This window comes from Mus pahari, chromosome 23, assembly GCF_900095145.1.
Source record: "Mus pahari chromosome 23, PAHARI_EIJ_v1.1, whole genome shotgun sequence".
Lineage (NCBI taxonomy): Eukaryota > Metazoa > Chordata > Mammalia > Rodentia > Muridae > Mus > Mus pahari.
This window is the reverse complement of record NC_034612.1, coordinates 3,617,174-3,629,938: the sequence shown is the minus strand read 5'-3', so window position 1 is coordinate 3,629,938 and position 12,765 is coordinate 3,617,174. Positions and strand designations below refer to the sequence as shown.

At 51.6% G+C, this 12,765-nt stretch overlaps 1 protein-coding gene across 2 annotated transcripts in view; it reads left to right on the top strand.

Moving 5' to 3' along the window:
• Nucleotides 1–12,765, top strand: part of Sart3 (spliceosome associated factor 3, U4/U6 recycling protein) — a 30,966-nt gene that overhangs the window by 2,259 nt on the left and 15,942 nt on the right. Inside the window, exons 2-6 of one of the 2 annotated variants that reach the window (XM_021222711.2) lie at nt 5,865–5,991; nt 6,894–6,998; nt 8,730–8,914; nt 10,546–10,597; nt 11,560–11,684. In XM_021222711.2, coding sequence (XP_021078370.1) covers nt 5,865–5,991; nt 6,894–6,998; nt 8,730–8,914; nt 10,546–10,597; nt 11,560–11,684 — 594 coding nt within the window. Of the gene's footprint in view, nt 1–5,864; nt 5,992–6,893; nt 6,999–8,729; nt 8,915–10,491; nt 10,598–11,559; nt 11,685–12,765 lie in introns of both variants that reach the window. The other variant, XM_029533692.1, reaches the window with a different exon arrangement.

Sequence of the window (12,765 nt, the reverse complement as noted above, 5' to 3'; positions counted from 1 at the left end):
ATAATTTCTGTGAAATAATCATTATAGCCCATGACTCCTGCATAATGAAGTTGCCATGGTAACTATGGCTCCAGTGCCTGGTCCCAGGTAGTAAAGCAGTCCCTGATCTGTTATTGGTCATAACTCCTTTATAATACAGTATGCTAGCAGGGATAGGTGATGAATTCAAATTAGAATGGTTTGAGCAAAGGTGCATGAATAGTCGGCCACTGTCTATAAAGTGTGGGCGGGGAACCAGGGGTGCCAGTCACAGGACTGGAGACCTGACATGTTTTCCCCCCACCCCCTCCATGCTTCTGCCAGTACCTCCTGTTGGGCAAACCCAGCTGTAAACCATTGTACCAGGAAGACCAAAGATCTGGTGGGCCCAGTTGTTCATAGGACAAGGTGAAGATGTGGAGGAGTAGGGCCCCAGAGAGATGAAGCCTGTTATTGGAGGGAACAAGGCTCAGAGCAAATGGCAGGATGGCTGGTCCGAACCTCCCACAGGTGGGACTTGGTCTCTTACGGTCACCTGTGGTCCAGATATCCCCGTCCCCCGTCCCCCCCCCCCCCCCCCGGAGGTGCAGTCCCTCAGCAGTGTGAGGAACACAGTCCAGTCAGCTAGCCTTGTCTGGATTTTCTGGCGCTGAGATTTTTTGAGTTACAGAACGATGAGCTAGCTTGTCCCACTTGCCACCATGTCTAATTATTCGAGGTCTTTTGGAGCAGGTGGTTATCGCACCTACTTTTTAGTAATAAATGCTCTGAATCCTTTTGAGAGACAAGATCTTTCTTTAAAACCTACCTTTCTTTATTTGGTGCCCACGGCGGGCGCACCTGTGCTGTGGCAAGGACAGTTTGTAGGAGTTGCTTCTGTCCTTCCCCGCTGCGGTCTCAGGGGTCCCGGTTACGTTGGTGGGCTTGTCTGCAGGAGCCGAGCCATCTCTCTAGCTCCAAGAGGACTGACTTGGTAGCTCAGGCTGACCTGGAATTCACTCTCAGACATCTGCCCCAGCCCAGCCTCTCACATGCACAGTTACCGGCTTTAGCTGCCATGCGTTGACTCCGCAGAAGCTCTGGGGTACAGGGAGCAGACTGGCTCTCCTTACTCTTAAAGGAGAAATGTCTTCAGGCTGTGGAATGGCACACAATTCTCACATTGGCAGTGTAAGTCATGTGTGCTCTCACATTGGCCCACACATAAATCTGGCCCATTATTGATGTATAATAGATGTTATGTGAAGGCCTTTCCCTTCCTGGCTTTTGCATTATTGGCCACTGTATCCTCTCTGCAGTGCCTTTCTTGTGCACGTGCTAGGTGCATGACGTGTGGTGTCCTTTGCTGGCTTAGCCGTGGCCGAGCCGCCTCTCTAAAGCCTTAGGAGTCATTAATGATGGCCTGAGCCTGGAATAGAGCGGAATGTACTCACTCCTCAGTTCAACTGTTTGGAAGTGCTTGTGTTGCGCGCGCGCGTGTGCCAGAGTCATCCTTTCCCGAAGCCCCCGTCTCTCCTTCCCCAGCTCTGGGACTGTTAGATCAGACTCGGGTCCGCATGCTCGTTCCACACATGCTTGCCCACAGAGCCTCCTGGGCCGTCCTGAGGTGTAGGTCAGGTGCACTTGATGCTGTACCACGGCTTCATACTCCACCCAAGCATCGGCCTTGTTTCAGAAAGTCAGAGGCTGACCCCAGAACCCACGGTGTCCACCTCAAAAAGCTCCTTTTTGGCTTTTGCTATAGCTTTGTTCACTGTTGCCATGGTGAACTTGACAGAAGCAATTTTGGGGAAGGTTGCTCACAACTTGAGGGTTCATCACTACAAGGAAGTCAAGGCAGCAGGAGCATGGAGCAACTGTCATTCATACAGTCAAATGCAGAGAGAATGAGTGCATGCTTGTGAGTGCACACTCAGCTCAGCCCTGCCCTGCCTAGGGAATGTGCCACCCCACTTAGCGCGATCAAGACAGTCCCTTCAGAGACACCACAGGCCAGTCTGGTCTAGAAACCCCACACTGAGACTCTACCCACGTGATTCTAGGTTGTGTCTCGTTGACAGCGGGAATGATCACATGCAGTGTTCATGGGAAGGACATGTTGTCATCCCTAGCACTAACCAGCAAGGACCTCCTGGGCATGGTCACAGCACATTCAGACCGGGCTCTGGGGGCTGAGGTGTTCTCCCTGTGGGGACCTGAGGTGCATCCCTGCTGACCTCACTCTGGCTCTCACCTTCTGTCGGCTTGATTCCTGCAGGGATTACCTTTCTTGCCCCAGCTCTGGCCAGTGCATTTCAGCCCATGGTGAGCAAGAGCGTGGCATGAGCTTCAGATGCGATGGTCCCTGTCTTAGCCTCCAGAGGCTGGGCTCACAAGCATGGACATAGCTTGTCTTTGCTACTTTGTGGGTTCCTTTTTCTTCCATCCATTCAACCCATTAGTACTGGGTGGGAAGGAAAAAGGATAGAGGGGAAAGGGGCGTTCCCTGCTGACGAAGGGGCATTGAGTTCCTTGGGGGCAAGTTTGATCTTCGCCATCAGGATATCTGCTCTTCTCTACACACAGTGACTACTTGACAAACTGCCATCAGCTGCATCCAGCCAGCCTCCGGCTGTTGGGCCCTAGCATCATTTATCCTCTGAAAAGTCTACAGACTTTCAAGTGTCACACAGTCACAGGAACTATCTGCAGCTGGCAAAGTCACGCCTCTGCTAGAGCACGAGGCAAATCATAGTCAGCAGCTGTGGACAGTCTGAAGCAGCCCCACACCCCACACCTGGGATTAAAATGAAAACATACCTTTATGCTATTTCTGTATTCTTAAAGAAGCCCCATGCTCACTGTACATGTAGTTGGAGGCCAGAAGAGGCATGGATGTCCTGGGACTGGAGTCAGATGATTGCAAGCTGCCACGTGCGTGTTGGAAAGGGAGCCCAGGCCCAGGTCACTTTTAAGTCACGGTTTATGTTCTTTATCAACATCTTTCTGTGTGTTGGGAGCAAGCGGTTGGAGAGCTAGTCTCTAAGACTGGTTAAGAGTTAGTGTCTGAGTCCCGTTTTACAAACTCTGGGTCTCAGTCGTGGGCCCGGGCTGATACCAGCAAATGGAACAAGCACCAACTCATCTGCGTGCTCTGGGCTCTTCTACTCAGTTCTCCACCAGCTCAGCAGAGAACTTAGCACTGCTTTTATTTCCTAATACAACTTGCTTATCATCATCATCATTATTATTAAAACAGTTTTCCCCCTTTTTCATGTGAGGCCTCTCTAACACGGCCCTATCTGGGAGCTCACAGAGATTCTCTTACCTCTGCCTCCCGAGTGCTGGGACTGGAGGCTTGGGCCATCACAGTTCTGGAATCCAGAAATATGAGCACACCTGGTACATCCGCTTTGTTGCTGTAGGTCTTTAATATCTCAGGAAGTACGCAGATATCCGCCCTGAGGGCACCTGTCACTGAGGAGTCAGGTTTGCCCACTCTTTGCAGTTAGGATTATACTGTGCCAGCCTACTGACATGCTATTTCCAGGCTTTTCTGCTCTAGAATTTGCCATCTGAAATGTTTCCAGATGTGCAGGTCTTGGTGTGACATCAGTTCCTATGTGTGGCCGTCTGGAGAAGGGTTCACCTTGCAGACCTGGAGCCCAGTGCCCTGTGGCAGCCCCTTCTCTCTCCCAGCCCAGGTCACCAGTCAGCTTCCTTTCTGAGAGTTTAGCTACTTCAGAAACTTCCTGTAAAGTTGGCTTGTGTGCGTCAGGCTCCTTGTTTATAACGACGTGTGTGCAGCTGCCACCTTCCCCTCCCCTCGTGTCGTTCATTTCCTTCCCTTAGCTGTTTGAGCCTCAGACTCAACTATGTGTTTGACAAGAGAACACTTGTGGACATCTCTGTGTGGTTTTAGAAGGTTCTGGGTGCGTGTCCACTGGGGAGCGTCCAGGGTGGCTCACAGGCCACGCTGTGTCTTTCTGTTCTTTTGCCAAATACCAACTCTAAGCCCTGGTTGGGAGGTTTCTGTGAGATGCCCTTTCTGCACTGATGTCACTGTCTCCCCTTTATCTGCTGAGTGGAAATTTACTCTAATTGTTTTCTGACTCAAAACCACCTTTCCATTTTAAGAATGTCCCTTCCCTTTGCAGTGTAGTAGTGGGATGTGGGTTGGCCTTGTACCGTAAGGCTGTTTGCAGTTTAGGCGTTTAGGAAGAAAACTTCATGAGCTCACAGTGCTGGCTGGCATGGGCATAGAGGCTGGGTGAGCTCGCAGTGCTGGCTGGCATGGGGGTGGAGGCCATGAGCTCCCATGTGCTGGCTGGCATGGGCGTGAAGGCTGGGTGCTGGGTACTGGGAGCAGCTCTGGTGTTGCCCTTGTACGGCTGTAGTAGGTGGGCGTGGTGTCTGCGGCCCCTGTGGACTGAATGACAGTTTCCGTGTGTCTGTCCTCACAGTCTGCCTGTTTGCTGTCCTCATGTCTGGGATTAAGGACATGCTCCATCTATCACACCATCCAGTTTCCCCTGGAACAGGGTTTCTCAGTAGCCAAGGGAAGACTTCAGCCTTCCCATCTCTGCGCAGGCAGTGCTGGGATTGCCCCAGGCCTGACTCACGGCACTGTGTTGGCATCAACCACTGAAGGTGCTTAGCATCAGGCTCGAGTGGTGTGGAGCCTTTTCCCTTCCACTCCCACTCATAAATGTTGTCTTGGGGTCAGATGGTCTTAAATCGTCTGTTTCTTCCTTATATGGCTTAGAAAAGCCCCCAGGAGACAGGGCTTCCCTCTGCTCACTGTTTTCTGCTCCTACTCTGTTACTGGGCTCCCCAGTACCTTCTCAGACTCACCCCTGTCCTGTTGGAAGGCTGTTTTGGGTTCTCTCAGGGTGGGGCTACTGCTAATCCTATTCTTATATTCTGTTTGTGTTGATGTGTAAGAGTTAAATATTAGCCAGGTGTGGTGGGGCACGCCTTTAATCCCAGCACTCGGGAGGCAGAGGCAGGCAGATTTCTGAGTTTGAGGCCAGCCTGGTCTACAGAGTTCCAGGACAGCCAGGGCTATACAGAAAAACCCTGTCTCAAAAATAAATAAATAAATAAATAAATAAATAAATAAATAATTTCAGTTTTTACCTTGAAAAGTTCCAAATGTAAAAATGAGCCTTTATGTTGCTTTTATGGAACTTGGAAAAATCCCACCGTAGTGTGAGCTCTGGCCAGCAAAGGCAGAGGAGCCAGGACTACACAAAGTGCAGCTTCATGCCCAGTGACAGCAAGATCTTCATACCAGAGTAGGAGGGTGGCCAGGGCTAACCAGAGCGCTCCAGCCCTTCTCCAGAACCTGGAGAGCTCCTTGTGAACAGCACAGCTCTCAGCACACAGGTCGGGAACTACTGTGACCTCAGCCAGGGTTGCCTCTGCCGGGAGAAGCTGAGAACAGCTGACGTCAGTCACCTCAGATGTGCATAATTAAAGCAAACACTAAAAACAAGAAACAACCGAGGAGATGTGACCTTGGCAGTGTCCCTCTAGAGTCAGCCCAGGTGCCAGTGCTGTCTTGTCCCATGAGAGTTGTTTTGTAGGTTTGGGATGTGTGCCAGAGTCGGTGGCACAGTCCTGGATCCCACTCCAGCCTCTCGCTGTCCCTACTTCTGTTCAGTAAGATGAAGGAGCTCATGATACAGCTGCCATTTAAATCCCACAAGCTCCATGGGCAGAGACTAGCAGGGCCCCCACAGTCGGGGAGCCGAGGCCCAGGAAGTCAAAGGTCACTTGACTAAGGATGGAGCTCTTGTTTCCTTAGCCTGGGGGGACCTCTGGAGTTCTCTGTGTGGCGGGGCTTGGTGACAACTGCTAAGCCATGCTGAGACCAGCTCTTAGGCTTGTCCCTTTGCTCTTAGCTGTCCATCAATGGCTATGATTACAACTGCCACGTGGAGCTCATCAGGCTGCTGCGGCTGGAGGGTGAGCTCAGCAGAGTGAGGGCGGCCCGCCAGAAGATGAGCGAGCTCTTCCCCCTGACAGAAGGTAAGCTGCGGGGAGCAGGAGGAGCGCTGCATACAGATTCACATGTGGAATACTGGCTGCTTACCCCCGTACTATGAGAAACATTTTCTTCAATGTAATTTAACTTCCCTGTGGTCTCTTTCATTTCAACAAGTGTGTAGTTAGCCTGTTGTACCACAGAATTGTAAATTTAGGTAAATATTTATAGTTCTTAAGATTTATTTATTTCATGCACTTGAGTTCACTGTTGCTCTCTTCAGACACACTAGAAGAGGGCATCGGATCTCGTTACAGATGATTGTGAGCCACCATGTGGTTGCTGGGAATTGAACTCAGGACCTCTGGAAGAGCAATCAGTGCTCTTAATTGCTGAGCCATCTCTCCAGACCAACATTTATAGTTCTAAATCTCTTTAAGTTTTTCAGCATATGGGTGGTTTTGCCTTTATGCAAGTGTGTGTGTACCTTGTGTACAGAGGCCAGAAGAGGGAGTCTGATCCCCTGAAACGAGTTACGGAAGCTGGTGAGCCACCGTTTAGGTGCTGGGAATCAAACCTGGGTCCTCTGGAAGAGCAGCTAGCTCCTTCCGTCTGAGTTATCCCTCCAGCCTGGAAGTGTAATGGTTTCACATGCAAGTGTGTGTTTGGGGCAGTAGTTGTCCATCTTGCTCATGTCCACGCATTTGCCCCTGAGAAGCACACTGGCGGTGAGCAGCTCTGGGCCTGGGCCTGTGCATGTTCACAGCTGACTGTTCAGCTTGGCAGCCCTGGTGTCGGTCGGTCGGACACAGCTCTCCTCAGCTCCCTTTCATGGGAACACGCCAAGTGCTTTGCAGAGTGGTGAATGCCTGACGTAACGGCTTCGGAGGCCTCTGTTGGGAGCACAGCGGAGAGGGCGTGTGCTGATCTGTGCTGTCGTCTCTAGAGCTCTGGCTGGAATGGCTCCATGACGAGATCAGCATGGCCATGGATGGCCTGGACCGTGAGCACGTGTATGAGCTCTTCGAGAGAGCTGTGAAGGACTACATCTGTAAGTGCCTGGGCCCTGGGTCCCTCCCACCCCGTGCCGTGTGCTGTGTGGGGAGGGAGGGAGGGAAGGAGGGAGGGGAGGGATGGCCAGGGAAGGGTGCGCCCTGTGCTGTGTGTTGTGTGCTGTGTGTGGAGGGAGGGAGGGAGGGATGACCAGGGAAGGGGGCTTTAGTCCCAGACTTAGAGTTTCCAGTTCTCTGTTCAGTAGAGATTGTTTGGGCCTAAGATTAAAGAAAAGAAGCTACACCTTCCTGGGCAGAGACTGAGTGCCTCCCGCACTCAGCGTTTGTCTGGCAGGGAGGGCTTACATGGGATTTCTAGGCACTTAAAGTCCAGCTTGTATCTTTGATTGAAACAGTCTCCCCCTCCCCACCCCACCAAGCTACAGTCTGTGAGCGTCCTGAGTGCTGGGACTAAGATGGGACCGTCTGACCTTCTGTCCTTTCTGAAGCTAATGCTTTAGACAGGGTCTGTTCTTGTAGCTCAGGCTGCTGGGCTTCAGCCTCTTGTGTACACAGCTGTGTCCTCACATGCTTATCCCTGCCATCATGAGTTCCAGGCCAGCCTGGGCTACACAGTGAGTTCAAGTGAGACCCTATCTCAGAAACAAATAAAACGTTTGAAATACTGTCTTTGCACAGCGTCTTCTACAGTCTGAACACATGCTTTCGAGAAGAGCCTAGAAACAGTTTAAGATGGAGTGCGGGGGCTATCCTGTGGTCCCAGCACTCAGCAGGGAGAGCAGGAGTTCATGGGGGGGGGGCAGAGGATCCAGTGAGACGCAGGCTCTCCTGGGACACATGAGACCCAACCTCTGAGAGCAGCATTTGGGTCCTGGCTTGAAGATGACCAAAAAATAGGTGTGTCAAAGCGGGCTGTGGCCACTGTGGTGAACATCCTGCCTCTGCTTCTCCTGTACTGGGCACAGGTGTCACCACCACAGCCATCAGGGTGGGTGGGCGGGCTTATTGGTTGTCAGAGGTATGCTACTCAGTGGGAAGATGTTGGTGTCAGAGACTCCACATGTGTGCCTGTCGTCTCGGAGTTTCAGGACAGGCAGGGCTGAAGGGAAGACCTCGCCTCAGAGCCTCAAATTCAAACAAGTGGATTCCTAATCACAGGCTGGTGCTCTTACTTTACCTTCCCCTTTTCACCAGAAGATGTGCAAAGACTAAGGCCTAGCAAGAAGTGAAACTCTAGGAACTGAAATGTTTTGTACAAGTGTCTCAGATTTATACTTATGGTCACTGAGATATGTTAGTGGTTTCCTTCAAGTCCCCCCACCACCATGGGTCTGTCTGTTGCTTTGCTGGGGTAAACACACAGGGTTCCATGCTCTACCCCTTCAGTTTTAGTGAACTGTGTATATGCATGCACTTAGTGTACACTATGTGTGTGTGTGCGCGTGTGTGTACACTTAGTTGCGTACCGCCCTGGCGTGGTGTGTGTGTGTGTGTGTGTGTGTGCACTTGCTTACGCAGTGCCCTGGCGTGCTGTGTACGTGTGCACTTGGTTCCGTGCCGCCCCGGCATGCCGTGTGTGGTCAGATCTCTGCTGTGCTTAGGAACAGACAGCTCCTCTGAGAGTTGAATGTTGTGGGATGCTGGAGTGCTTGATGGCAGTGTGTCCTTTGCGAAAGAACATGTGTTTGGTGGACATGCGTTTTGTCTTCGTGAGGGTGACATGGGGCATATCAATGAGCTGCACTTACAGATCGCTTCTTGTCTTTTAGGTCCGAACATTTGGCTAGAGTATGGCCAGTACTCAGTTGGTGGCATTGGTCAGAAAGGTGGCCTCGAGAAGGTTCGCTCTGTGTTTGAAAGAGCCCTGTCCTCTGTTGGCCTACACATGACGAAAGGCCTGGCCATCTGGGAGGCCTACCGCGAGTTTGAAAGCGCCATCGTGGAGGCTGCTCGGGTGAGTCCAGGCTCAGAGGTCCCGGCTCGCAGGAGGGGCTGTTTGCAGACAGACTCTAAGAGTCTGACCGGCTTTTGCTGACCTGTTAAGGGACGGGCAGTCAACAGCAAAGTCAGTAACTGACTTGGAAATAGATGACTGTTTTCTGATACATTAAAACACTGCAGTTGTAGTTATACAGCTGTGTGTGTGTGTGTGTTTGTGTGTGTGTGTGTGTGTGTTTGTGTGTGTGTGTGTGTGTGTGTGTGTAATGAGTGCATATATGTGAATGTGTCTTCATGTGTGTATATTATGTATGTATACCTTTGTGTCATGTTCAGTGTGACTGAGGGTTCACTTCACATGGGTGGATGGACACCTGAGCCCTCTCTGGGCCCCCTCACAGGTGGCCATCACAGGTCAAGCATCTCTAATCTGGAACTCAGAAATCCAGAATGCTTTGTTCTGCAAACCTTTCGAGCACTGACTAACAGTGGGACTGGGAGAGACTGGCCTTGTGACCCCCAGTGACATTGTATAAAATAGCTGTCAGGCAGGTGTACGAGGTATTGAGGCCTGCTCTGGGTGCCTGGATCCCATTTTGTTTGTGCTTATAGTCTCACACTTGGAAAAGGGTGCTGAGTGAAGCCAGCAGTGGAACGAGCGTGGCCTCAGCGGCTTTCTGTCCTCAGTCTGCAGAGCACTGGGTGAGGCCTGGGCCTGTGCTCTGCAGCATCTGTTCCCAAACTTTGTCTGGACATGGGCCTGGGCTGGCCTCAGACAGCAGTGCCTGCTGCCTCTGCTCCCCAGGCCTGGGCTCACATACCCGCCGTGACTGGCTCTCCAAACACTGTGGCATTTGTTTGCTGTGGCTTAACCATAGCGTACTTTACTTCACGTGCAGTCACTGAGCCTGTGACTCTGCCCACACTAGCTCCTGCCACGGTGATGTCTAGATCCCTTGCTAGCCTCCCTTCGCAAGCGATCTGGTCCCTGAGGCTGAGGCTGGGACCCTAAGTGCTCTCCTTTGTGATTCTCAGGCTCTGTGCCATGTAGTTGGTTACCTCCCCCGCTCCCCCTCAAAAAGACTTAGTCATATGAGTGCTCTGTCTTCCTGAACAGCTGTCTGGAAGAAGCAGTATCAGTTCCCATTAGAGTTGTGAGCCACCATGTGGGTGCTGCGAATCGAACTCAGGTCCTCTGGTAGAACAACCAGTATTCTTAACCTCTGAGCCATCTCTCCAGCCCAGATTTCCTTCTTTTTAAAAAGATTTGTTTTTATGTTTTGTCGCGCGCACGTCACATGTATGCCATAGCTGCATGTAGAGGTCAGAGATGTCTTGTGGGAGTTGTTTTCTCCTTCTACCTTGTTACCTAGGGACAAGCAAGCCCTCTGCCCACACAGCCATCTCACTGGCCCCTGGGTCCCTTGTATTCCTTTTTCTCTTCTTGCCATAGCCCTAGAGGCCACAGTATGGATGACTCCTCCTGTGTGACGCATCATAGACTCTTATTTTTGGGTTGAATTGACAGTTTGTTGAGGGTTTCTGAAGTAGAAGGAACCAATGCTTTTCTTGACTGCCGATTTGCCTCTTTAGCCCATAGCTGCCCTCCTTTCCCCTTCTGACCGGGAACAAACCTTTGATTCACAGCTGGAGAAAGTGCACAGCCTCTTCCGGCGACAGCTGGCGATCCCACTGTACGGTAAGAGCAGCAGACTTGTCAGCAGCCAGCCCTCTGTGTTGCTAGTGCCCTCATTCACATCCTTCCCAGCATCCTATGGGGCAGGCAGGATTGGTGCTCTCCATACGGTCAGAAAAGTCTGTTTCGAATTGTTAATGCTAAGAGTTATTAGGCTCAGAGGCAGAGCGAGAGGCCATGTCCCTGGAACCCACTTGACAGTTCTTACGACTTTGAGACACACTTGGAAAGGGGGACATGATCACAGTGCCTCATTTCCTGGGACAGTGTTGAGCACGAGTCCCACACCGGTCTATCTCTGCATGTCACGGGCGTTCTGCCGATCCTACAGTGATTTGCTTCAGAAGTAGATTGTAGCCATTCATGTCTCAATTTTAGGGGCTTTGCCTAGGGTCTCTTGTGGGTGAGCCCATTTTGGCATGACTTCAGCACTGGGCAAGTGCAGTGCCAGGAGGGTCTTTCATGTGTGTGGGGTCGGCACTGCCCTGCCTATCTCAGGCCCTGCTCAGAACCTCAGGACAGCTGCTTAAGCCGTGAGATCTCTTACTTCATGGCTCCCCGGGCTGCAGATCTCATGTTATTAGCAAGTGCTGTCTACTGGAATTGTTGGGTGTCATCCATTAAAAACCAGAACTGACATGTTTGTAGAATCCATCTGACATGGTAGCTTGAGGCAGCCAGGCTGCTCTGCTGTTAGCTTCAGCATCTTTCCTCACGCCACTCTGAGGATTACAGAAGAACAGACCGCGCAGAGGTGGGGGCCCAGGAGGTAGAGGGTGGAGGTGTAGGACTGCTGTATGGCTCATGAACAGTGCTGGGAGCCGCTCCACAGACCTGGGAATTGAACTGTGAGAGCTGCGGTAACCACAGGTGTGGGAGGGGTGGGTGGTACTTCAGACTTCTGGCTTTTTTTTGTTGATACAACTCAATGGCACAGTCCACAGCCTGAGTCTGTCTTTCTTTAGAGATGGAGGCCACCTTTGCAGAGTATGAAGAATGGTCAGAAGAGCCCATACCGGAGTCCGTACTTCAGAGCTATCAGAAAGCGCTGGGGCAGCTGGAGAAGTACAAGCCTTTCGAGGAAGCGCTGGTGAGTGCCCGCTCCCTGGGGACTTAGCCAAAAGCTCTCCTACAACTCGCAGCCATAGAGCAGTCTCTAAGGTTTGCTCTACTGTGTAACATGTAGTGCATATAACACCGTGAACATGCGTGTCCCCAGCACCCAGGTTAGAGAGCACGCAGTGCCCTGGGAGTCTCCTCCATGTCCCTCTCTCTCGAGGTGGCCACTCGATGGCTTCATGACAGTCCCTCTTGCCCCTTGGACGGCTGTGCACCTGTGAACGGACCCTTAGCATCGTGCTTGATCCTGCTTGTAGACCTCAGCACAGTGATCCAGGCTGTGTTCTTTCGTGTGCTTATGTGTGTGTACGTGTTTAGCTTATGTGCCATAAGTGTTCAGCCGGTGGGTTGCCTTGTGGGGCTGTATGTGCAGCAGTGTGTGCACAGGGGCACAGTGTCGTCTGTACACACAGAGGAGTTTAGTTTCTCTAGCCTGTGTTAGAAGAAGGAACTCGCTGATCACAGGGTGATGCTGCCTGTACCCAGCAGTGCTGGGCCCTCAGCTGCCGGTCCCGGCTGAGTTCAGTTTGTGCTCCAAGTTGGGTTGGAGTTTGTGTTTTCCTTGATTACTAATGACAGCCTCTGCTCATGTGCGTTGGCTGTTGGCTTTTTGTTCTCTGAAGCTTTTTCAGCGTTGGAAGTTGTAAAGCGCCCCCCCCCCCCTTTTCCTTTTCTTTTTCTGGGTACTTTCTGGGAATCCTGGCTTCTGGTGATGTCTTTTTGCTTTTGAGCTACCGTCTTTGTTGGCGATGGTTCATTGACTTGAAACCTTAGTCTGGATTCCTTGTTTGGGTCTCCATCTAGGGGGAACAGGCAGGTAGTAGTAACAAATGAACCTGTGTGGAGAGCCAGTGTGGTCCTGATTATAGCAGGTATGTCCCTTGTTGCAGTATAGGGCCAGCCACAAAGTGACTGAGTGTGTGTTGTGGCTCTCTGTGGAACCACACAGTGACTGAGTGTGTGTTGTGGCTGTCTGTGGAACCACACGGTGACTGAGTGTGTGCCATGGCTATCCGTGGCACCACAGTGACTGAGTGTGTGCCGTGACTCTC